Here is a 25,999-nt window from a genome sequence, read left to right as displayed (position 1 = left end):
TTGACCTAATGCTAAATGCAGTATAATTTGTGGTATTTTACCCAAAGCCATATATGCGATGCCTTAACTTGATTGAATAGTGGGAGTTGTGAAACTGAGCAGTCACAGATTATACTTAGACAGGTCAGTACGTAAGTACTGATAGAAAGTCACACATCCTTCTGACTAGCTGCCGAATAGTCCTGTTTGTACGATTTCAACAGACTCGGCTTATGTAATCATAAATTCTCCAGTGTGAACATGTTATTTATGATTGATGGGGCCAAATTCAGTGGCAGGTTGTGTGTGGGAACAATGATGGGTACGTTAGGCATCAGAATTCCTAGCACTGACTCCATCTGTGTCTCGAGATGAGGATCAAAGTTTATTAATTCTCTCATTAGAAGGAATTTTTCATGTTTTAAACTCCAGGTTAAATAGTGAGCATCTGATGTAAATATTTATCGACGGGAACCCCGTCGAGGAGCTGTTCTGTCAGTGATTTCATTGCTGTGCTTTTTATTTACAGATGTGATACTGCCCTCAGCCTGAAGAGCTACAAGTGAGTACTGTCTTAATTCATTTTATCTCTCTTATTAAAATCTTTGAGCTATCTTGTGTTGGTGCACTTCATTTTAAATTGACAGGCATCATTAATTTTCCTTTAGTCTTGTTGTTTTTAATTGCACTGACATTTTTTAACTAAAGGTAATGTTTGTAATTTAGAGGTAATAAAAGGATTTTTGATAATTTTTGTGATTTTTATTAATGCTGATTTTTATTCGCATAATTTCTCAGAAATAGCTTTATTAATAATTATTAATGTTTGTTGATTTTTGAAAGGAAAATTGAATTTTTCATCTTTCAAAATTATCGGTACTTTATAAACGCTTTTATTTTGAAATACATTTACTAACATTTTTTTCAAAAGATTTAAAAACATGAGTTTGGGCTCTCAAATGTACATGTATTGCAGAGTATGTAAATTGTAAAACACCAGATAGAGCAAATCTTGAAGCAAAAACAGGACTTGGTCCTTGGGTCTATGACATGTTCTAAAGAATGATGAAATTTGTAAATGTTGGGGTCTCACTTTGTAATGTAGTGTTAATTCTACCAACTTGCGTTAAGCAATTTTTCTTTGTTGATTTTCTCTATCATAAATTTCCTTTTCTGAATTCTTTAAATAGTGACATGTAATGATAATAATAGTTACTCATAAGCATCGGGAAACCATTCCGGCTTTGACCTTTTGAAGTGCCCTCAAGGTCGTTGTCACTGGAAGCTTCATTAAATCATTACCTTCATGAAAATTCTACCAGACCATCAGAACCATGAAGTAAGCCATGATACAGGATCTCACACTTCACCCTCGCCCCCAGAGTGGCTAAGAAGTGTCATTATTGTATAAGATCAAGATTAATCTCAAATTTATATTGCTGGAATTTTGACAGGCAATTCTCCATTTAATCTCCAGTAGACATGCTAGGAGGGAAAAGTAGGTATTGTAATTATTGGGCAACACTCTTGAATTTCGGCCTATCACACCTCTGCGTTCATTGCATAACTGACCACAATGCATGACCTCACTAAACAAAACAGGTCATTATGAATTGTTGTCATTCCCTTGTTGTTGTCATATTCTGTCCTTAATCATCTAGTTATAACAATAAAAACCTACTTGGAAAAGTGCAAAACTTGTACACACAGAAGACCTGGGTCTTTGATGTATCATTTTTTATAGCAGATTATTGAGTTTTGCAGTGAATCGTGAGAAGTGGGTTGTTTTGATTCCCAGACATTTTCGGCAATCTGTGGTAAGGTGAGACAGTTCATGGGGGACTACTGATGGATCCCAGATTGCTCTAATTAAATCTCACTAGTGGTGCCATTCCAGGTGGTGCTTGGAGATGTGTGCAGTACCACATAATGGAATCCACAGGTGTAGTACGATCCCCAAAGCCTCATCCGGTCAGTGACCTCAGACTCAATTAACTCCCTGAGTCTGGTGCCCCCTAACTTCTTGTGTTTACTCACAGCTTACTTCATGGTTCTGATGGTCTGGTAAAATTTTCATGAAGGTAATTTAAATCAAGTGTTATTTATTCAGTCCTCAAAAATAGGATTTTTTGTCTGTGAATGAGATATGACGACAATGTACGAGTCCCCTGGGTGGGGACTTAATTAGATGAGGCCCTCTGGTGTGTGATAGGACCCCATTTCTTTATTCAGGTACTCCCCATTGTCAGCCTTGATTGGCGGAGCTCTCTGGATGGGATCCATTTGCCTCAATAGTGCTTTGGTGTGTTTTGTCAGGCACTCAGACTATGACATTTATTCGGATTTTTTAAAATGTCACACCAATCTCGTTCAAAGTTTGTGCAGGATTGTTGCATAAATCAAATTTGCATCATAATTTTGTGCACACATTTAGATATCCTGGGGGCTTTGCTTGCATATCAAACTGATGGTTGACTTATCAAGGAGTTTATGTGTCACGTGAGTGTACAGGCTTGTTCTCCATACAAGGTACTGATGGATATTGGCTGTCTATTCACTTCTTTCAACATTTTTCTTTTAATAATCTATATTAACAATAACTTAATGATTATTGAATAGTTAATGAAACAGAAATAGATACATTTCAAGATGCTATAATGTCCAAATTGATTGCAAAGTTTTGTTTTTATTGTCAGTTTTATTTTGGTACGATTTACGGTTTTTCACTTTTTAAAAAATTTTCTAGCTGTAAGTATATATGTATACTTTTTTTTGATAAGAATTAATAAATTGTCCCTCATGGTCAAGACATACTGGTCACAGACTGGGCATGGGTTCCTGCTCTGATCGTGACAACACGTCTGTCGGTGACAAGTGATGAACAAGTAGGCTGCCTGGACTCTGTGTCCTCTCATTAACTGTCATGTACAATGAAGACTCGCCTTGTTCACCCTTCATTGAACATCGATCAGGATCCCGTAATGACCCAAGCAACGATCTAAATAGTGATCACATGGCCAGTCAAAGACCTATGCAATGGCATTAATGTCAACAAATATTTGTAATTTTTGAGCAATAATTTTACATTTCAATACTGGAGCCTGAGCTTGGATTAATGAGAAAGTATCAGGTCAAAAAAGTCTTAGGATTTATTGATTTTTGGAGTGAATAAATCAACAGGAAGTTGGGCATTTATTTTTCTCCATTTCTGCATGTCAGAATAGTTTTGGAATGCGATGAAAGCGCTTTATAAAGTATTAGGTCTTGCTGATATTGCTTCATATTGGATTCTATTGAGACAAAATATGGTCCAAAAAATAAGTCTCAGAATGTGTTGGAGGAAACAGCAGAAATGCATTGTGACAGACCAATCTAAAGTCAACTGCTGTTTGAGGGATTAATTTATGATGCTTAAAAACAGGTAAAATTTTGAAGACACTTTAATATATATCATATCTATTTTGACAGTGTACAGTAAAGGTATATGATGGATGAACTAATTCAAGATATTTCCTGCCTGACAAGAAACTTCAGTATTGATAATGAATTGTCATTTTGGTATAAACTGAAAGCAATGATTGGAGTGATTGCTGCATGAAATGATGAATATGCATCACTTTATATTTAAACATTTAATACCCAATGAATGGACTTGCAATGATGAATGAAGATGAATAAGTTTAGGTCCCAGTCCAGGTAACGTGGGGTATACCTGTTCACTACACCTGTAAAGTGCTGAGTAACAGCCAACGTTCGTGTGCCCCTCAAACGATCGCGTCCCTCTGTCCCACGCCTTTCATTGATCCTCAAAGATTTCTGTTTATTTTATGACTAATATTGATTTTTTGTTACAAAAGTAAAAAAAAAAAGTTTTGACAGAGTTTAAAATCACAAATTTAAAGTTCTGTTGTGGCAGTTCATAGGCATTTAGCCCATGTCAATGTGTGATTGGATTTATGAATTAAACAGGGATTTTTATGAATTGAAGCTTTTAATTCAATCAAAAGAGATGTAACTGTTTGACCTCCCTGCTGTGCATAACGTGAAGAAGACAGGTTTTTAAATGAGAGTTTATGATCTAAAATTGAACAGTTGGTCAACCAAATAATAGATACTACTTAATCAGCGAGCATCTACATGTAAATGGAGGGATGAATCAGATGAATTGTGGGACTATTCCGGGGCCATGGTCGTGGATACACCAGCTGTTGGGACGATAAATTTCTCTGGTTCAAACTCCGGTGGAAGTTAAAATATTGCCTATTGTTTGGTGGACAATAATGTTCAATTTCTGAAATGCTGTGTTGGTCTGGAAAATCTAGAAAAGGTCCAAGGTAAGCTCTCAAATCTTTGATATTGATGAATCTCAGGGGGAAAAAATGAGTCACAATTTAAAAGAGCTGATTTAAAAAGCTGTCTTAATAACCTTTAGAACTCTAAGAATAAAAGAATAATTGTATCTGTTAGACTTCTATGTTTTCTAAGAAACAATCACTAGATGGGAAATCCTGGCCTTGGTCCGTCATATCGTTTACAGGCTAATTACACCCCTCGTCTACCGCAGGTGCTCTGCACGATTCACCTGAAACCTCTGGTTTTGTCTCAATGAGGGCCTTGTTTTGGACATACCTTTTTCTGTTGGCTCAACAGATTGCATGTTAAAACATCTTACCATGATCAATTCCATCATGCTGTTTGTACAGTGCAAGCAAAAACTTTGAGGAAACTTTTTGGATATAAAGTACAGTTAATGGCTGTGTATCATGCAGATCAGTGACAGACACTGATATTTGAGAGCCTTGTGGGAAGAGGATGGGTAGTTATAGGATCATTCTGTAAAGCCTAGGACCTGTCCTTACACAGGGGACCGGCTGTTATATAACCCAGTGCTTTTACTCTTCACTCAGATCCCATCAAACGATTGAATTTCTTAGCTCACTTTCCCATGACGTTTTAATTTTCAATTATTTGGAGAAATTATCCATTTACTGTGGAATGTGACTTTCAATGATCCGTGCAATGATTTCAATTTGTCATACATATATATTGCAGAATTAATAGTGGATCTGTATTATGGATAAAAATAGCTGTCTGAACTATTTACAATGACTACATTTTGATCTAGAATAGCTGTGTACACAAGGGTCCTGTTCATTTCCTCTTCCAATAAACCCGAGGTTCATTTGGCCATTTGTAGATTAAGTAAGGAGATGGGCGAGATTTTCCACTTCACATTGGAGTTAATTGGTTGAGATGAAAGTGCTCCCTAGTTTGTAGACTCAGATAGTCATCTGTGCCTTCTTACAGAAACTTGTCCTAAGGGGGGACCATCCAAACTTAGATGGCCATCCTGATCGTATTCATGTCGCTTACACTGGTGTTTTATATTTGCTTTATATCTTGGAGCAGTGGTAGGCATAAGTGCATGGAAAAATCTGTTATAATTTCAATATGTATACCCTTTCAACTGATATTCAGGGTTTTCAATGTAAGAATTTGAATTCTAAATTATGCTTTACTGATTTGCCAAACTAAATTAAAATTTTGTGCATTCAACCCCCATAGATATGACGTTATCTCAGTCTGTAGGGTGTTAGCTGGGAGATACCCCCAGAACGGCCATTACACTCTTGGAAAATATCAGTAATAATGCTTCCCAAATTCTTCTGACTATTTAATAAATACCAGATATTCTGTAATTTATTGCCTTCTGTGTTTAATTCTTTGATAGTCATAGACCTAACATTTAGTTGATAGCCCATTGTAAATGATTAACTGCTGAGCTGGATCTATGATACTTTGAGTGGAAGTGCTAGCTGACACGATGCACACACTGTTATTGTTTTATGACCCTGAGACTATAGCATCTCAGAACTTCCTGTTTGTTGAGACATTTTGTTTCTTGCAATTAGGGTTTAGTGATATTGCTATTTGATTTATATAAATATTTTCTTGTATTATATAGATTGAAGTTACTAAGATTGCTAAGAATTGACAACTGCTGTTGTTTTCATCAATCATAGCTTCTTTGAAATGTGTCCGCTTTGTCTTTGAATAAGGATGCTTTGTGTGTTATGTTAATGTAGCATTTGGGGCTATATGAAATGTTGATATCGGCCTGGGTAGCTCAGGGGTAGAGTTCCTGACTAGAGCTGTAGGGGTCTCGAATTCAATTCCCAGTCCAGCCATCGATTTTAATTGTACTATTTATATGCTCAATCCTCCTTTCCTACTACCATTAAGAAATTTTAAAAAACTCACTGGTGTGTACATGTACAGAAATCAGGCTCTGATAGCATAACTTACAGAGCCGAGCTGTTTCTTGAGTCCAGTTTTATCCACACAGTACAATATTGTACATTTCTGAGGGCTGCTCTCCAACAATTTCCCAGCATCTGTAGTGGTCTCCTTTATATTGACAACATGACTGTGAGTCTTGTGTACATAATGGAGCTGCTATTCTACACTTAATTGAGAGGACCGGAGATATTGTTTGGATTTTCTGTATTTGTTACTGAGATAACGCAGAGGACCGCTTAGCTTCCTCAAGCCATGGTATCGGTGGAGTTATTGGAAATACCACAAAGTGCTTTTATCCCCGGTTGAACCTGGGTAGCAGGTGGTCAGTTAAACAGCCCTCCCTATTGCGTCTATTAAGGAAACTCCAGTAGTAGCACTCTGCTAAAAAAGTTTATCCAAATTGACATTGATTTTTTTTTTCTTGTCATTTGTCAAAAGAAAAGTGATGAAGTAAAGTAGACTGAATGTTGGGAGGTGTTTTAGTGGTGGCGTGATTGGAGAGTGAATGTTGGGAGGTGTTTTAGTGGTGGCGTGATTGGAGAGTGAATGTTGGGAGGTGTTTTAGTGGTGGCGTGATTGGAGAGTGGCGAGCTTGATCATTTGTCTCTAACAAGTGTAACAGGAAGAAGGCTAAATCTTTGGCTCACTCAGCTCTCTAGTGGAGCTGTTTAAATCTTTGTGATGTGGTCAGCAGATCTTGATCACTGAGTCCTCTGGTGGAGCTGTTAAATCTTTGTGTGGTGGTCATCTGAGTCTCGATCACTAAGTTCTCTGCGCAGCTGTCTGTCTGGTTAAATCTATGGGTGGTGGCCAGCTGAGGCAATGAGTCTCTGAGGGATACACAGGAGAGAACTTTGTAGAAAGTAAGAACTTTGTAAGAGTCATTATCATGCGATGATCTAGAGGGGGGGTGGGGGGGGGGGGTCCCGACCCCCCCTGGAAAATGAAAATTTATTAAATTTACATAGTAAAATTATCGCGAAAATATGCCTCGGACCCCCCCTGGCAAACACAATTATCCTTCGGACCCCCCCTGGAAAAATTTTCTAGATCCGCGCATGATTATCATGTAGAGAGTACAAAATACTGTATATGATTTAAGGTGTCAGCAGCCTTTGAAGAAGTGACTACCTAATTCTTTTCAGCCCTTCTCTCTCTCTCTCTCTCTCTCTCTCTCAGATCTGTCAGAGGAATGCATGAAGTAGGTTTGTATATTATAACCTGACATAATGATGGGGCTATTAAGGGGTAATTACAAGGAATGAGGTCGATGACAGCTTACTGTACTCCTGGAGATAAGGTGACTTATTAGTACTTCAAACCGGACTGAGAGGATATAAATAAAGTCCATTGACATCTTATAGTGAACATTTAATTGTGTTGACTGAGTGAAAGTGTTTTCATGTTAAGATAATAAACTCTGGGGAGTGCTCAAGTTTTTATTTACTTAGCTCAGTCTTTAGTACTGACTTCACTACATGAAGTACTATAAGGGAACATCTCACAACAGCTGCAGTTTACAGAGTCTCCGGATCCCCTTGATTCAAGGAGATTCTGTTATAACTGATTACCCTTAAATTGTGTCAATTTGGACAATTGTTTAAAAATGAAAATTTAGTGAAGATTAAAGAAAAGTTGATGTTACGCTTTATGATGTGCCTTGTACAACCATTGTTTTTCTAAGTTATTTCAACATTGAGATAAATTATTCAACTATAAAGGACATAACTTCTCTGCGGCTATGCTGCACTGGTGGTGACTTCAGAGTGAGTAATCGGAGTTGTGGGTTTTGAGACCTTCCTGTAGATTGTGTGTGATTATGGGCCGTATGAGAAGATGACATTTGGTGCAGTACTAAGTCAAGGCCTGGAGTAGAACCTAGAATCGTAATCGCTTACAAGAGGGGAAGTATTGACGGATGTGTGACGTCCCCTCATCCGTCTCCTGGCCTTCGGACTTCAAGGTGTAACAGCTCTAGTGACCAAGGAGGCAGAAAATGTGTCAGCTACTCTGAAGTTCACAAGTTTTTTCACTGGATGTACACATTTGACATATATTTTGCCTCAGGGGAATTTTTCTATGTTAATGGTGTACTAATTTTGTTGCAAAAATGGATATTTTGGACAATATTATCCGTAAGAGTAAGCGTCACTCTGAAAATCTACAAACCTTCATAAAAGAACATATGTAAGTATGATTGATGTAGATGAATTAGTCAAACACTGTTCTAAAACCTTGTACTGCTGAAAACATGCTGACTTTATAAAGATATGTTACAGTGAAAGAGTATAGAAATGTATTACAAACATTTATATTTTAATTCTCATCTTCTCAAATTGAGATTAAACATGCAATTATTTAAGAAAAGAATCAGTTCTGCAAAACCTATTTCTTATTTCCCCCTCCGTGTCTTATTCAATGTTTTCCTGTGTTGTTCTTTAGTAAGGATATAGTTTAACATTGAATAACTATTATCTCTAAGTCAATGATGCACAAATCTTTAATCTTATCCCCATGTATTAACTAGTACATGTAGTGACTGCAATAGGTCTTATTTAATTTAAAGAGATGTGCCCCTTTAAGATAGAAATAATCAGATGCATGGACTTCTGACCATAGTGAAATGGGTAACTCCTAGATGATCAGATGAAAGAGCGGTAGTCCATCATGAAATAGCTAGCTAGGAGATCATCGGATGAAAGAGCGATGGTCTATTATGAAATAGGTAGCTCCAAGATCATCAGATGAAAGAGCTGTGGCCCATCTGATGTTTATAGCTTTTGCCCATGACACAAAGCTTATATGTATGGAGTTTGATAGAGTTTTGGTCCATCAGATGTATAGAGTTTTGCCATCACATGTAGAGGTCTGAGGCCCAGTGGCAACAGACCGAGACAGAACTTTGTGATTCTGTTGAGGGGCCCTCATCTTTTCCTGGTTTTCCTTTTGTTTAGCATATTAAAACACTCTCCCCTTTCCTCTTTTCTCATTTAAGTTGTTCATTCTATAAGTGCACGTAGTCTATATGAGTGGGTTTGTTGAGCTGTCGTCTCCAGTAGCTGTCTACAACATTTATTGAATTGATCATATTTTGCTGTATTTCAATGTTTACAAAGGGAACACATGTTTATATCAACATCAGACCTTGTTCATGTTATTTTTGGCACTTTGTTGATCATCCAAGTTTTCTGAATGTCACATCAAAACACATTTCTTTGCATGTCAATTTGTCTCTTGTTTACGAACAAAGAAATTGATATTAGAAGTCAACACTAGATCTTATAAAACTTGACTTGGTTCAATAAATCAAAGTTAATGTGCTGATTGTTACGATGAGTTAAATATTACTGAATGATAGCAAGCAGGGGCTGATTATGATGTTTGTACAAGTTATTAAATACTGTCACACGCTGTGAATTCTGATTAGCGTCTCTCAGAAGATCCAAATGTCACTGCTCTTACTGTAACTGTCTTTGACTGGTAAGGACTCGGTGAGAGCTTGGTGAGGACTCGGTGAGAGCTTGGTGAGGACTCGGCGAGAACTCAGTCAGGACTTGGTTATTACTCGGTGACAAGTGACGTAGAAGGAGCAGCTAAATCTCGGAATTAGTGGACGCTCCATCTCACATATTAAAGGGACTCTCACCTGTTACAGGTGTTGTTACCTGTACAGGACCCAGCAGGGGCACTGTGACCTCAAGGTGTGTAAGCAGAGTCATGTTTGAGGTACATCATCATTTGATGCTAGGCTCAATGGTTTGCCACATTCAGGGGGTACAGTTTTATTGCATTGTAACTGTTAGATGATTATTTGAAGCTTTTTCTGCTGTTTCGCAAATTGCAAGAATATAATCATAAGTGCCAATCTTTTGTTGTAATATCATATAGTTCACAACAGAAATGAAAAATTAGCTTATAATTATCAGAAAATCAAAGCAAGATTTTAAAATTTGCAAGGGATGCCTCTCTTAATTTTTGCAAATATTAATACTTTGTGTTTAATTGTGAATTAAAAGGATCCAGTGATGTCAAAGGTCGGGAACCTTGGATAATCTGGTAAATATTATGTGGCCATGCAGGTAAAATGCACCTTCATGGCCGTGAGAAGGGTTTAACTGAACTGAAATGAAGTGAAAATGTCCATTTTTAATAAGGTTACATTACACAGAACCTCATGTCCATGTCTGTGATATAAACCAAGGAATTAGTGGTGTTCCTCGGGAAGTGTTTCCAGTGCTGGGAGAAGTGCCCTTTTCCTGGTTAGGGTCAGAGGAAGGAAGCGGTTTTTATGTTATTATACGCAATAACTAGTGAGAAAAATTCGGTTTCTTAGCCCCACTTGTTAATGTATTTCATTAACTTGTTGATAAATGAGCAATTTTGTTGGTGGATATTAAGGACTGGTAGATACGGAAGGTTTTTATTGGTTTTGTGTACTGGTTAGTGAGATTGTTCCCATGAAGGCTGAATTTGGTAGGAGGCAGATCTCATTCTCGTCGCGGAGAAGGTAAGAACTGAAATCTTGAATAACTAAATGCACTGCTGAACTGATGGATACTGTATTAGTGACAGTAAAACTTTGCACTTTACTTCTACAGTGACTATGATAAACACTTTGATAACAATATCATTTTGATTTTCAATAATATTTTTTTTGCTGAATCTCTAAGAACAAGATGAATTTGTAGGACTGAAATGTAATTACTTTTAATCTTAGTATCAAGTATTGAACGATGGAGGTTTTATTGACTTTTCTTGTTATTTTATCAGCTGTTTTCTTTATGCTTGTCCCTCTTTTAAATGACATGGAGTTTTATCATACTGAAATAATAAATGTATCCTTATCTTTCTGTGTACACCAAAGTCAAAAATAGAGCCTTTCTCTCTCTGATTAGAATATAGAGCCACTTAATCTTCATGTTTCATTCATAATTTTGTGCCATAATTAAGCAGGATGAGTCATTATTTTAACATGACGATTCCAGGTGAATGTAATTTTAAATCTTGCTTTCGTGTCGAAGTCAATAGTCAAATGAAGAAATGAGACAATATTGGATCATATTTCACTTGTTTGTATCGGAATTTTAAATTTTCTGAACTTTAAAGAAATAATTGGAAAATGAGTAGGCTTATAGTTTCTGTGTCATAAAAAGTAAAAGATCTCGTGAAACAGTGTGTCATTTAGCAGCTTGTGTTTGTGACGATCCAATTGATCAGGGATTTCAGAAGATTCTTTATTAATAACGGAGTTTCATCATTAACTATTAATACAAAGCAATGAGCAGTGCGGCTTATAAAACTGATGGGTATGGCACTGTTCGCATGTCAAAGATAATGAAGATCTGGAAAAGCTTGATGAATCGGAATCAGTATGTAGTCCATTCTACTTGTGTCAAGTAAGTTTTAAGTGGATCAGACTGTGATTGTCTTAATGGAATTATACTTTCCTTTATATTTTAGGCAACATTTTATGGAAAATCATAATAAATAATACTGGTCAATAAATAATGATAAATAAATCATAATTTTGAATTTTAAATATTTTATGATATGAGAGCAGTGCCAATTTATTAATCTGAAGACGAGGCGCTACAGTCATGGCATGTAAACATACTGGTTTTATTGGCCTCTTATGTTATGGAGGGAGGGTGGTCAAATCCATTACCTTGCCTAATATTGGGGTTATTGATCATTAAGTTTATGACCCATTATGTGGCCATCAGTAGGTTTACTGGTCCCCTGTGTCAGTCTGGTCACAGTCAATGACTGTTGGAATGGGGAAACTAACATGGGACTAACCCACTCCAAATGGACTGATGGGTCACAGAGTTAACATGGACTGATAAGCTACGTTTCTGCTGTGGACCAATAAACTGCCCAACATCTCACAGGATTTGAGAGGGCTGCCAGATTTTAATGAGAAGTGAAGACTGGTCAGAATGGTCCCAGTCTGTAGTTAACATGATGATGAGTACAGTGTAACAGCAGAGTACTGACGATCATGGTTTGTTAATTCAGAGTGAGATTAAGGATATTGAGGTGTTCCATGTGTTTTGAAAGGGCAGGGCATTTTTGTGAACTGTAGAATAGTTTTTATTTTTTTGTAGCAATTTTCATTTGCCTTGTTTGGAAGAGAAGGGTTTTTGAAGCAAATTTTTTTTCCAGAAGAATTAATGGTAGATTGTTGTGACAATTCTTTTCACCTTCTTTAGAGGATTTATCAGTTAATTTAAGGATTTTTGTAGTGAATTGTCTTAAGGAGTGTACAGGACATGATGTTAGTTCACATGCACATTGGGATGACTAATGCTATTTTGGAAACAGGAACTTTACTGTGACAAACAGTCATAATAATACATTAAAATTCATATTTAAAAGTCACTGATCACATGCATTGTGGAATGATGTAAGTGTGGTTTCTTTTCTCCCACAAAGTCAGACTCCTAGTATTCAGGGAGAAGGGCAGTGAATTATGGTGAGAAATCTGTAGAGATCTTAATTTTATGTTTGTTGCCCAATTCCAGTTGCATATTGAACTCAGTCCACCTCATAATCTAACGCTCCTTGCTATAATCACCATGCTACTCCTTAATTATCGTATTAGATTGTAGTATATGTTGCGTGATTTATATTTTTTACTTGGTCATTGTGGTTATAGCAAGAAAATTAATGGCAAACACACTCTTCTTAGTGAGTCCCAAGACCTCAGGACTAGGCAATTATATCGGAAGTGTGAAAAAGACTGACAATATTCTATTATACCTTTATCTTTTTAATAATCTGTGGAAGATCCTAATTAGTGCCTTAATGAGATATATCTTTGTTGTTCATTGTGTAGGAGAAAGGTGTATTGTCAAAGATGTGTAGAGAGACTCAATTGTCTCTGTTTCCTTATTCAGTATAGTCACAGTCTCATAGATATGAAATTTCAATCAGACCAGAGGGTCTCTATATCGGTCCATCTTTATATTCACCGCTATCTCTGATCTCGATGGTTGCTTGACTGAGTCTAACTCTCTCTCTAAGTTGTTGACTTTGATAACCGCATTGATTGTACAACAAAACAAACACTGCTATATGTAATATTGGTACATGTAATACCAGTCTCCCAATGATGAACCAGGTAGCGGCCGTTTATGATCATGCACTCCTAACACCACAGTATTGCTGCTGTGTGACAGTTTAATACAGCCAGGATCAGCTGAGGAGGATTCACGGTCTGCCTTGCCAGGAATATTATTAATGATTTATTATTTATCATTCTCTCATTAATAGGCTGACTGTCACAGGTGAGAAGCTGGGGGCAGGTAGATTTATTACCTGTTACATTCTGTTAATATGTATCATTTATCCTCTGTTAATGACCATCATCTACTAAACTGATGGGACCGACAGTGTACCGGTATTTAGACTTGTTGTATTGGAACTCTCCAGTCAGCTCCACTACACTGTATGTAAAATATTTCATAAATAAACGGTGGCATTCTTGAGCTGAGGAAAACAATATTGAGATCTGTTTGATGTTGGGCCAATTGTAGTTGTTTTAAAGCTGCCTCAGCATTGTGTGAGAATAGTAAACCTTTGTGTCAAATGAAGACTTTCTCTGATGTCTCCTCTCCCTTCTGCAGCTGTTGTGTTGTTTTTTAAGTGACCCTTACATTAGATTGTTTGTACTTGATGGTCCCACTTGATGGAGTGTCACAAGGCGGTGCCCTGACGACTGAAAGTCAAGGAAACCGTCGGAAGTTCATCTCAATTTACAATGGCTTATCTCTACGCCCCATAAAAGTTTGGTTATTATTCAGTTGACAACTTCATTTTTGTGTGTTTTTAGTTGAGATTTTATTTTAATGAGGTAAAAGTTTAATACTTTTTGCATCCAATTGACAAAATGCTTTAATCTAAGGAAATAAGAATTTGAAAGAATTCTTTTCTTATTCAAACTAATTCTTAGTAGTGGGCTATGAGTTTATAAAAACATCTCTAAGAATATAGTGTATTACAATATGAAAGATCAGTCGTTGATCTGTATCTATGTCCGCTGGCCTGTTTAAATTTTATTTACTTAGAATTAACACAAGATTGTATAGATAACTGGGTAGACCAGCCCCTATCTGAAGTGGTCGACCACAGATATACAGGGCTCTGACAGCAGACATGGACAGCAGTGCCCCTCATAGACCGGGCTGTCTGACCCCCAAACATCACAGGATAACTATGGACCACTATTATCGGGACTTTCTGAGGCATCATCCACAACTAATGAAAATTCTCTTTCTTTTCAGAAAGCAGAATAATATGGAGGGCAGTTTATACTGTGATAATCATATCCCAGCCATGTCCAAGCCTCCACTGACCTCCGGGAAATCTCGGATCCCCTCCTCCCCGGAAGACCATGAGGTGAGTAACAGGTTTAACAAGAATGTTGAGGAATTCCCCATCACAAGGTGTCAGGAAAACCTGTCGCAAAGTCGAACCAGTTTATATCACGAATGACTTGTTTCAAAATTATGAATGAATTAAATGTTCATTTGTCATTTAAACATTCTGCCTTTTTCACACAAAGAAACCAAAGAAGTCCTAGATTTAATGACTAGAGCTGAGAGTGAATATCATTATTATTTTATTGTTGTTTCAGTCAATGCATGCCTTTGAGATGCTGATAAATTACCAGGAGAGAAGTCGGATAGATGACCAGAGGTGTGACATCAGCTCATTCATTCCAAAGGTAAGACCCCATACCTGTCTGTCGGGTCAGTACAACAGAGCATGTACATACATACATGGTATCTTAAGGTTCTAAGCTGTTCTTCAGTCTATGTTCAATATGCCAAACCAGAGGGGACTGCCTCTGGTAACCTTGCTGTAGGTATCCAGACTTAACTCTGAGGAAATCTACCTGGTGTTTTAACGTCATTGATACTACCTCCCCCTCTCACTGCATGATTTAATTCCCTGTGCCTTTTTAAAATAAACTAACTTGCTTGAGGGATTTGATATAACTACTCTCTGATAACCTTATAACAGTGTAGAGTGTGTAAGTTTCTCCGCTGATAGACAATAACAATGTTGTAGGGGGCGTCCGCTGAGTTTTACGAATACGTCCTGAATTTCCAGAGTCGGGGGCGACTGGAGGACCAGCGGTGTGCGATGCCTGATGGCCCTAAGGTTGGAGGCTCAAATCTCCAGTGTAGTAACCCTTCTGTTGTACGCTTATCCTTGGTCTTATTCAGCCACTTGTTTATATACATATGTTATTCCGAGTATACCTGCTTTATAGGATATTCTATATCATGTTGTTTCAGGGGTTTTTTTTTGGCAGTTTGTTTGCTATTGCTAAGAATTTTTAAACAATGATTTCAGTTTATTTAGCATTCCTAATCCTGCAATACTTATAGTTGTTCAGTTTCAGATTTCTTTATATACTGAATGTATTCTTTCCTTATTGATGTGTACTTATAATGCATGTAGAATATGTTCTGGAGAAACAAGTACAGTTAATTCTGCATGTTATATGTCAGTACGAGTACGTGCCAAATGTCACATAGTCCGCGGGGCAACTTTTCCAGTGAGGTTTTAGGTGTGAACGTGACACGGATGTAGTTCGTCTGTGTGGTGTGATCGTAAAAGATTATGGTGGCTCCTGTGTACTTTGTGACGTCATTCTTGTTGTCATTCGTGTTTTCATTTTTTAAGTACTTTTAAAAATGTGTTGCACTGAAGATCTGCTTACTGTGTTTCACAATATATACACATGTATAATTCTGCATGAAATAAATGTCATTATTTCAGATGTATGAATTATCGAAGTACGGTACTAGAGGTTATAAGATTATAGACTGTTCTCCTCTGTGGGTTTTTAGACCTGAATCCCCCGTGAAGGTGTTTGATTGAAGCCCAATAGGTGGCACTATTAGTCCGAGTGTGACAGTGTGGCGTCCGTGAGCTGCGGCGGACAGTCAGTGACGTGTGTCACACCAATACGTCCGTACGTCACTGTTATGTGACAGGGAAATGACAGATTGCTGTATCATATCATAGACAGTATTCAGCTCTGTCTGATGTTAATAATAACAGGTCAACAATCCACAGTCCATGTTGGGAAGTCATCACTTAATATATAGACTTTCTTCTCAAGCAGCCTGTTTATTGGCCAGAAATCTTTATCTGCCTCACTCATTACTGTATGCAGGGCTAATTTTACCCAATATTTTATTTGACTTTCTCCACATCCAAATAATTTTAACTTGTTTTGAGTTTACCCAGAAAATGAAATGACGTATGATGGATACTCTTTATAACACATTAATTTAAAAATGTTAAATTGGTTAGTCTTAAATTTGCCTGCTTACAACAAGGGCGAAAAGGTTTAAAATAAAATGGGGGTGAAAATTTCCCTGTATACAGTTTTAATTTCATGAGGACACAAACCTAGAACCCAGTAGTACTGGTATTAAATATAAGTATAGGGACTTCACCATAGTAATTAAAACTCATGAGAGATGAAATTTATCTTCAATTCTGGTGTTTATATTTTAGCCTCCTCTCACACCCACACAAATTGAGCAGAGGAAAACCATGGAGCAAATGGAACAGGTAATTAATGCAGTATCATTAATCAACTAAAGATATCCACACAGAAACAAACTTCAAACAGATTCAGATTATCACTTCATACAGCATCTTAAGTCAATATTTTCACCACTTCATAAATTTATACATTATCTTACCGGTAAGTCAATACACATATATATATTACCAATTGCTGAATTATTTTTTAACATTCTGAAGTTTTAGCAATGATATTTGAGATTGGTTTTGATTGATATTCCAGATTCTGAAGGACCCTGCCCCCTACCCTATGGTCTATATCCCCCCTAATGTGGGGTACTGGGAGGAGAGTCTTAACAACGCTAACCCAGAGTCGACCAGCCGAGTTCTTCAGGAGTCCACAGATATCTATGAAGATGAGGGTAATACAGCCTACAGAAAGTACTTCCTGGGTCAGGTGAGGGGTCAAGGTCAATGTCGAAGGTCATATGACAACCTTCGGAAAATGAAATAACTATTGGGAAGCACTAGTTAGTTTTGTTTGTTATTGATGGTTACTTGGCCGTTTCCAGGAACACTTTAACTACTGTGGACAAGATGTGGCCCTGGGTCCTCTTCTTCTGTCCCTGAAGGAAGAGACCACAGAGAGTGGAGAAGAGGCGATCCGATGTGTTCTCAGGTAAGTTTACACAAATGAAAATATAGCCACAGGTTTTAAACATGTGTTATACAGATAATTACTATTGACAGGTATAGAAGTGCATTTTGACAGGTGTTAATATCTTAAATGACGCATTTCAGAAGATATAAAAATGAAATTAGGTATTGATAGAAATTTAGTTTTTATGGATTTTTGTAGAAAGCCTGAGGCTTATCCATGGATAGACAAATTTTAATTCATAAACATGTAAAAACAGATTTTTATTTTATTTTTTTTATGTATGGGGCATTTAATAAAACCATATTTCAATTTCAGAACAAAATCCCTCTCCCAACATAAAGTCATTCTGTACAGTCAGCTGGATAATATTCCCAACCCTGTCAAGATCGCCAAGGTAAGGAAAGATAACTCTTTATCCATTTGGAGTCTGTAATCTGTGTGGAGTGTTTCTGTTGTTCTATGATTCCTGGATTATGACCTTGTATCATGTTTCGTACGACAGTGCTTCTATGAGGAGATAACCTGTGAGAAGTTTGAGCCTGTACTAACCACCAAAGGCTCGGCGTCCATCGTCCAGTTTGATGAACATAACAGGACCAATCTATACAAGTTTGGAGTCATCTGTCAGAAATTCAGACAGGTAAAGCAGACAGACATTTATTTCACCCTCTTGATGAAGAATGAGGACTCAAAACACAGTAGGACCTATATAAGCAATGTTTATATCCGAATTTCAGACAAAAGAAGAGCAGCTGTTTGGGAATAGAGGTCACAGCGACAGAATGGAGGAGTTCCTGAGTATGATTGGAGACAAGGTTTCCCTCAAAGACTTCCAGGGGTGGGTCAATGGTTGATGCTTCAGACTTTAGTGCTATCAATATACAGACCTGTGTGGTCACCTTCACTTTAATTTATATGAAAACCTTGCAATTTCTTGTCAAAGTATACTTTGTAACTGAATGACATTTATTTTCTTCAGGTATCGTGGAGGGTTAGATACCATGTATGGGCAGACTGGGGATAATTCAGTGTATGCTAACTACCAGGGGAGAGAAATCATGTTCCACGTGTCTACACTGCTCCCCTATACTGACGGGGACCCACAGCAGGTAATCAAAATAAATAATGAGGCCTAGTTTCAGAAGATACCACTATTATATAAACAAAATCTCTACTCTTTTTTATAGAACTCCACACACAACAACCACTCCATCTCCTCATTTCAAAACTTAACACACGATTATCAAATTTGTATTATCTGTTAGAGGATTTTTTTTCAACATGTCCACCACAGTAGAACTGATAATGTACATACATGTATCATAGTCTACATTTAATTCTTTGTCTTTTCACAGTTACAGAGAAAGCGACACATTGGGAATGATATTGTAGCCATAGTTTTCCAAGAAGAAAATACTCCTTTTGTGCCAAACATGATTGCCTCCCATTTCTTGCATGCCTATATTGTTGTTCAGCCGTTTACTGAAGATGGAAAGAACAAATACAAGGTAATAGTGCTGACTTTTGACTGGATTGCCATTATTCTGTTGAATTGTTATCGTAATTACTGGTTTTATGTACATGGTAATATTTGACATTAGCAGCTTGCATAATTCTGGTTCATATTACAGGTCGCTGTGGCAGCTCGTAATGATGTTCCTAAGTTTGGCCCACCTTTACCAAATCCAGCTGTTTTTGAACAGGTAAGATTTTTTTTACTAAATCCTTTCTTTAATTAAAGCCCATCCAGTTTGTTTTACTGGATACCTAATAGAAGCATCTGAACATTGTACTTTTTAGGGGCCAGAATTCAGAGATTTCATTCTGACCAAGCTCATCAATGCAGAAACAGCCTGTTATAAAGCAGAACAGTTCTCTAAACTTGAGGTAAATTATTGCAAGATTTTAGAATTCCCATAATATTGAATGAAGTGAAGATGTTGTCCACATATTGATTATACAGGAAGGATCTATATGTATGTGATTGTTTATAGGAGAGGACCCGCACCGCCCTGCTGGAGGTTTTGGTGAAGGACCTGGAGCGGAAGACAAACGAGTTGTTTGGGACCAGCTCACCTGGTCCAATCTCATCAAAGGACTCGCGGAACTTCATGGACAACATAAAGCGAGCACTTAGCAAGAAGGACTCTCGTCCGCTGGATTCCAGCAGTCGGAAGTCAAACGGGTCGGCCTCTCTGGCCCCTGTGGGAGAGGATGATAAGTTGTCTAGTGTAAGCCCCCATCTTGTTGTGATAGTAGAATGATGTCTGAAAGTAAATTTTATGTAGCTCAGGGTCAGAATATTATAAACTAAGTTACTTATAATTGTAAATGATTTTTATAGCCCAGGAAATCCCCGAGTGTCGGTAAGAAGGTTGGGCGACACAGTTTGGAAAGAAGATCAGTGGAGAAAAATCAGTAAGTACCTATTCTGCACAGGAAAGTCAGTAGGCAATAATCAATATAATATCATCATATATCATATCATAAAAAGCTATTTATTTGAGAAATTGGGTAATATGATGTATGCATGCATGGTATAGCCTCCCTTGATTTATGCATGAATGATCTCCCCTGCTATATAGGCTGCTGTTTTAGATTTCAGCGCTTTGACAGTCACAGTACTCAGTCATCCTACAGAACATGTAGCACACCCAACAGTCCTCAATCCAGCCCTAGCTCCACCGCCTCAGCCCCAAGGTAGGGCCCTAGACACGCCTCCAATTCATGCCCCATAGGGCAGAGTGGGGCCTAAAATCTATCTTCACAGTGCCTGATGGCTTTTCTATTCTAATTCTTAATCTTGTAACACTGTTGTGGTATTGAATCTTTTTTTTTTGGTCAAAAAGCCATGTAACTTGCATCATTTTAACATGAAATGTTATAATTACATATGAACTTAACATAATTTCTATTCTGCTCCCCTTAAATTATGACAAGTCTATAAGTTAACTTTGAAATTGAGCGTTGTTCAGTTCTGACGAGTAAATAGCAAACAGTACTCATCTTTTTCTTGTCAGTGTGTTCAATTCATCTAACAAGTGCTTGCTTTTTACATACCATTACCTTTGCATGACTCTATATATCCATCACAGCCTTTTGAATTAGACATGTTTTAAAAACATTAGTTTAAAATACCAATGGTTACAATATAACCCAAGACTTTATGCTATATTATAGATATTTCTGTTGACCTTATTAATATTTTTTAATTAAAATAAAATGTGTGAAATCTCCATATTATTAAAACAACAATAGCATTATCCTTGCCTATTTATGTATAACCAGCAATATGTACATACCAGGTATATGGCTGGTTTAGTGTCATATTTACTTGATTCCGAATTACTTTTAAACATATTCTGCGACTGTATTAAGATTGTATCTTTCTATTGAATGTTTTCATCTTTCGTTTTTCAGGCTTGCAAATTTTCAGCAGTTATCTCCCTCTAACTCTGAGAGCTCGTTTAACAGCATGGAAGATTTCTCTAATGGTCCAGGTAATGGACCACACAATCACGAGGACTCCGACACAGGCATGGTAAGATATCTATATCAAACATACTGCTGGAAAAAAAGGCCTTATAAAGGGATTATAAATTGTAGTAGAGTGATCATTACACTGCAATGTCATTAGGATCCATTATCTGGCAATACATATAGGATACATAAGAATAAACATTGAAACAAACGGTATCGGGTTTGCCCCGTCCACATGTTCACCTTAGTCCGTTTGCTCTGGGTCCCTTCGCTCTAATTATCATTCGCCCAAATAATCGTTCGCCTTAAACCTCGTTCGCTCCTTGTTTATAAATAAACCATATTATAAGTTATTTCATTTACTTTTACTGAGCTTAAAACTTGTTAACTTTTATTAATTATTCGTACTATATAATATGTTTTTCCTTCATCAAAAAAGAGGTTATTGGTATAATTGTAAGATTTTATTGCCGTAAATTGTTGATAACCGTCTTCTTGTTTTTATAATGATTCGCTTGGTGTTTTTTAAACAATTCAAGAATTTGAGACTTTAATTGGCTCATTCAGAAGCTTAGCAGATGATTATCACCTATTCTATCTTTGAAGAATTTACATATAACACAATCCTTTGATCTGTAAATGAGATATATACGGAAATGGAACATGTAACTGTATCAAACTACATGTCCTGTCAACCATGGTGATTATTATGTAGAAGTAGAAAGGGCGGTATTGTTTTTATTAATTATATATGTATCTTTCAAAATGTTTAAATTGACAAGAATACACAAAAATATATAAATTAATTAATCCTATATAATATTAAGGCGAACGGACACAGTGCGAACGGCGTCAAGAGCGAACAGACCTAGGGCGAACGAAAATTAGAGCGAACGGCATCAAGGGCGAACACGTTTTAGAGCGAACGAACAGCCAATCGAAACAAACCTAACCCATGAATTTTATTGGTTATAAAGTTTCAGAATTTCTAATATCGTAAGAGACAAAGACTCTGTGGTGTTTGATTGTAATGTTATAGAGAGAGCATTTATTCTGTGCTGTGTGTATTGTTCACTCTGTGTCTCTGTGTTACAGGAGAGCATGTCATCAGCAGGTACCCCCTGTAACCCCCACATGAAGACGTCCGTCTCCAACAGTCTGAGTGAGGACAGCTGTGGGTGTGTGTTTGTCCCCCAGGAGGGAGAAGGTACGCCCACAATCTGTGACCTTGATCTATGACCTGTAGTCAGGCCATGTCAAAAGGGTCTAATTTGTGTTCATATTGAATCTTTGCAATGATACAAAAATTACTGTTAAATCAGAAATTTGTAGTGGCAAAAATCTCATGGATTTCTGGGTTTTCCTTAATCAGTATTCTCAACATAGTATGAAACTCACCCTTAATTCAATATTTGATAATTGCTCCTATAAATTTGAATTCCCCTTCCCCCGGATCTAAATGATTAAACAGTAGAAAGAACTGATATCCTGCTGATACTTTTTAGGAATTGCTTGGGTTGATAGGTTATAATCCTGTTTTGGAATCAATATGGTCATAAGAAATTTTAGTATCTGAATCTTATAATGAACCTGTTGACATCATTAACAATTTTTGTAATTTCAGGATACGAGAATGTAAACAGGCACAATGAACACCTCAGTACAGAAATTCAGAAACTCAAAAAGGAAAAGAAGGTAACCTAGCCAGATTGATGTTAGGCGTTTTACTCTTTCCTGTGTAAATCTTTTTAGTTTACAGTCCGATGTCATTTCTATCCAGTGCTTTAGATAAGTAATGTAGAAGACATTGTTTTTGATTGCCTAAGCCTTTTTTTCAGTTGGATCAGAGGGAAATCCAGTTACTGAAGGACCGAGAGACTCAGCTCATGATTGAACTGCGCAGTGCTCAACAAGAAAACCAGAAACTTAAACTGAACCTCATAGCGGGGATCAGTCATTATGAGGCCACGGTTTGATCCCTCCTGAATTATAGGAATGGGGATCAGTCGTTGTTGGCCCATCATTCATTTGTTATCTGTATTCTGTACAGAGTGTGGGGGCACCGGTCCGTTTGGACTCTCCTGTGTTATAAACAGGAACTCAAAAGACATGCACCACTGCCATATATCTTGAAGTGATTGACAACCTGAGAGGAAGGAAGGTGGATCGTCTAGCCGAGGCCTAGATCCCCTGAATGTGGGGAGTGGTCAGTACCAGTAGACAGGAGTCCCTGCGATAGACAGAGACCAGAAACATGACACAAACAGGACCCATATATAGGGCAGATCAACCTTGACAGTGACCTCAGCAATTCCACGATCATCTCCATCAATCCATGTACCACTCGTGAGAGCACAAACTCACTCTGTGTAATCTCGAGAGATCATCAGAAACTTGCTGTATCAGTACATTTCTGAGAGTATCGTTATCTCACGGTGACTCAAGAGATTTTTAAGGATTTCTACAGATTTTGTAGGATCTTCTATTTTGAAGATCTCTACAGGTTTTGTAGGATCCTATATTTTTATCAGACAAAGTTCTTCTAGTCATTGGCTAATGAATTGTTTTTGTTGAATGTGATTTTGTGCATCGACATGTTACTCAGCTGTTGAAGTGTTGTTAAATTGTTGACTCTGTGACAATCAGATCCCGACCCAAACAAGCAGATGCTTCTGCTGATGCTGTTATTTTAGATGCTTCATGCTTCAAGTGTGAATAATTGTTATGCTGTAAATAGTTATCAAATGAATGCAGAAGTGTTGGATGTTCATTTGAGTGAGAAAGTGTTATTCTGATTTAATAAACAAAGTCTGCAGATTATAGCAGAACCATGGCACTTCCTAATGTTATACAAAATAGTGCAGAGAAAGTATTATACAGATTTATTATGTCAACAAGTAAAATTTGCTGACAAGCATACATTATATAATGGGAAAGTGCTTTGATCATAAGAAACTTGAGATTCAAGTGTACCAGTATATGGTGCGAGTCTGAGATGTGTTTGAGATTTAATTGTATCAGTCTGAGACACTTGTGTGTGATACATGCAAGTTTGAGATGTACGAGTCAATGTGTGTGGTGTTAATGGGTAGATGTCTTTGAGGTGTTCCTAAGATGTAAATTCTGAATGGTTAGATGCAAATGTACATAGCAAATACTGGTAATTAATGTTTTCAATTTGATCAACATCATAACTTCTTTCATTTCTTTTTTTGGTGATCTTTATGTTTTTTGTTTTCTTTTTAACATTTCTTGCTTTGAAAAGCCAAGAGTTTAAGGTCGAATAACACATCGTCACAAAATGGCTGACCTCTGATCGAAACGACATTTCGTTTTATTGAAAGGATTTTATCGATGCCAACATCTAACTTACTTCCTAGCCAAAGGGATAAAGTGTCGGGCTTGTGATCCGTACATCCCCCGTTCGAATCCCGCAGGGGCTTTTGTTGTTACTTACTTATTATAATTGAATTTTTTAGATATATATTTTTTATCCCAAATTTGCAAATTTTTCACTTAATTGAAACATGTACAGTTCATTTATCATTATATCTTTCATGATCAAATAATTTACTGTTAATATGAGTGACTTTTTCCAGCTGTGTTATTCCACCTTAAAATCTGTTCACCTTTAAATTTACAATGAAATACAAAACTGCAGGTTTAGAATTAAGTCCTTTAATATACATGTATGTTAAAAATGTGAAAGTGTTGGCGAGATATACGGATATCTTGAGACCAGTTTGGACGTCTGTCCTTGTTGTAATTGGATGTCTGAGATGTTAGTCTGTAAAACAAAAAACTTAGCAATATGTGTGTTTGTGGGATATCTACATTCAAGTGTGTGAGATATTTTAAGTGTCAAGTGTGTCTAAGAAACATGTGTTTGTGTGTCCGAGATAAACACGTTTAAGTATATGAGATATATCTGTCAGTGAGTGTTTCTCTGAGATACGTAAGCCTGTGATGTCTGAGATCAGTACCTAAGTCAGACACTGAAGCAGAGATCCTGAATGTGGTTGTGAATGTTTGATACAAGAGTGTTAGGGAGATTTGTCTGTGTGTGATATGAGTGGATCAAGGTTCATGTGTATTTGTTTGTAGATCAGAGTGGATGGAGACAGGATGTACAGTGTGGTGACTGGTTTCCATGGTTGGTGTATCCATGACAACTTGTTTGTTTGGATAGTGTATCCATGGAAACTGGTTGTGTGGATGGTGTATGATACTGTATCCATGGTAACTGATTTGTGTGGATGGTGTATGCGAGGTTCTTGCTGCGACTACCTGGTGCTACTCTGGTTATGTTTGTGCAATATTTTGTATCAGATTCTATTTGATGTCAACAATGTGTTCAATGACCCAGATTCCATGTTTTACCAAAAATTGGTAAATAAATTATCTTTATGTCAAATTTGTTTTGTTTACTTTTCTTTGAAGTCAACACTAGATGATTTATTCCGTTTACTCAAAAGATAAGGTAACACTGGATGAGTTGTTTGCAAGGACCAGTCCCACTTATCATACAATCCATGATCATTTACCATTTGCAGCAAATACAAATAACGTTATTTCCAATGATGATTTGGAAGTACATGAACTTGTTTTCAGCTGAAACTGTCCATTATTTCAGAGATTGTCTGAAGGACCACAAGTTAAAAAGCTGTATACCGGTAATATAAAACACATTGAGCAGTTCGAGGCTTATTAAAAACAAAGTAATGACAGGAGTTGATTTTATCGATTATTATTTATTTTAAAATCCACAATATGTAATTTTGCATGCATGGCAAGTAAATCCCTATAAGTATTTGAATTACGCACATTTTTTATAATATGAATTCTCCTACAGGAAATTCGTGAAAATTCAATATTAATCATGTTGTGTAATATTCAAAGAATAAGGCCGAGTCCATCAAACTGCGTATCAGTAATCGAAATAGTTATGAGAAATTGTATGGATCCAAGCAAAATTGAACTTTTGTCTCGTTCAACCAGACTCTCAGCTGTATCCGTTAATCTCTGACA

The 25,999-nt window shown here is 37.0% G+C and overlaps 1 protein-coding gene across 20 annotated transcripts in view; it reads left to right on the top strand.

Annotated features, from left to right (window-relative positions):
• The window catches only part of LOC105345641 (rap1 GTPase-activating protein 1), a 47,716-nt gene extending 22,331 nt beyond the window's left edge, over positions 1-25,385 (top strand). For 5 of the 20 annotated variants that reach the window (XM_034480508.2, XM_034480507.2, XM_034480496.2 and 2 more), the window contains 21 exons: positions 509-541; positions 14,565-14,679; positions 14,918-15,007; positions 15,355-15,486; positions 16,819-16,875; positions 17,114-17,287; positions 17,403-17,509; positions 17,807-17,885; positions 17,994-18,131; positions 18,229-18,329; positions 18,471-18,600; positions 18,847-18,999; positions 19,123-19,194; positions 19,292-19,378; positions 19,486-19,722; positions 19,836-19,909; positions 20,090-20,191; positions 20,912-21,032; positions 22,067-22,178; positions 22,596-22,666; positions 22,810-25,385. In XM_034480508.2, the coding sequence (XP_034336399.2) occupies positions 509-541; positions 14,565-14,679; positions 14,918-15,007; positions 15,355-15,486; positions 16,819-16,875; positions 17,114-17,287; positions 17,403-17,509; positions 17,807-17,885; positions 17,994-18,131; positions 18,229-18,329; positions 18,471-18,600; positions 18,847-18,999; positions 19,123-19,194; positions 19,292-19,378; positions 19,486-19,722; positions 19,836-19,909; positions 20,090-20,191; positions 20,912-21,032; positions 22,067-22,178; positions 22,596-22,666; positions 22,810-22,947 (2,323 nt within the window). In that variant the 3' untranslated portion in view covers positions 22,948-25,385. Of the gene's footprint in view, positions 1-165; positions 302-508; positions 542-1,874; positions 1,922-3,250; positions 3,401-3,971; positions 4,314-6,903; positions 7,143-7,792; positions 8,467-10,575; positions 10,787-11,445; positions 11,676-12,260; positions 12,284-12,643; positions 12,755-12,830; positions 13,569-14,110; positions 14,135-14,564; positions 14,680-14,917; positions 15,008-15,354; positions 15,487-16,818; positions 16,876-17,113; positions 17,288-17,402; positions 17,510-17,806; positions 17,886-17,993; positions 18,132-18,228; positions 18,330-18,470; positions 18,601-18,846; positions 19,000-19,122; positions 19,195-19,291; positions 19,379-19,485; positions 19,723-19,835; positions 19,910-20,089; positions 20,192-20,911; positions 21,033-22,066; positions 22,179-22,595; positions 22,667-22,809 lie in introns of those variants that run through there. The other 15 variants (XM_034480510.2, XM_066080425.1, XM_066080429.1 and 12 more) reach the window with 15 other exon arrangements.
• Positions 25,386-25,999: the final 614 nt, after the last annotated feature.

Source organism: Magallana gigas, chromosome 3, assembly GCF_963853765.1.
Source record: "Magallana gigas chromosome 3, xbMagGiga1.1, whole genome shotgun sequence".
In the NCBI taxonomy this organism is placed as follows: domain Eukaryota; kingdom Metazoa; phylum Mollusca; class Bivalvia; order Ostreida; family Ostreidae; genus Magallana; species Magallana gigas.
The sequence above is the reverse complement of the archived record's forward strand: the minus strand, read 5'-3'. Positions and strand labels throughout refer to the sequence as shown.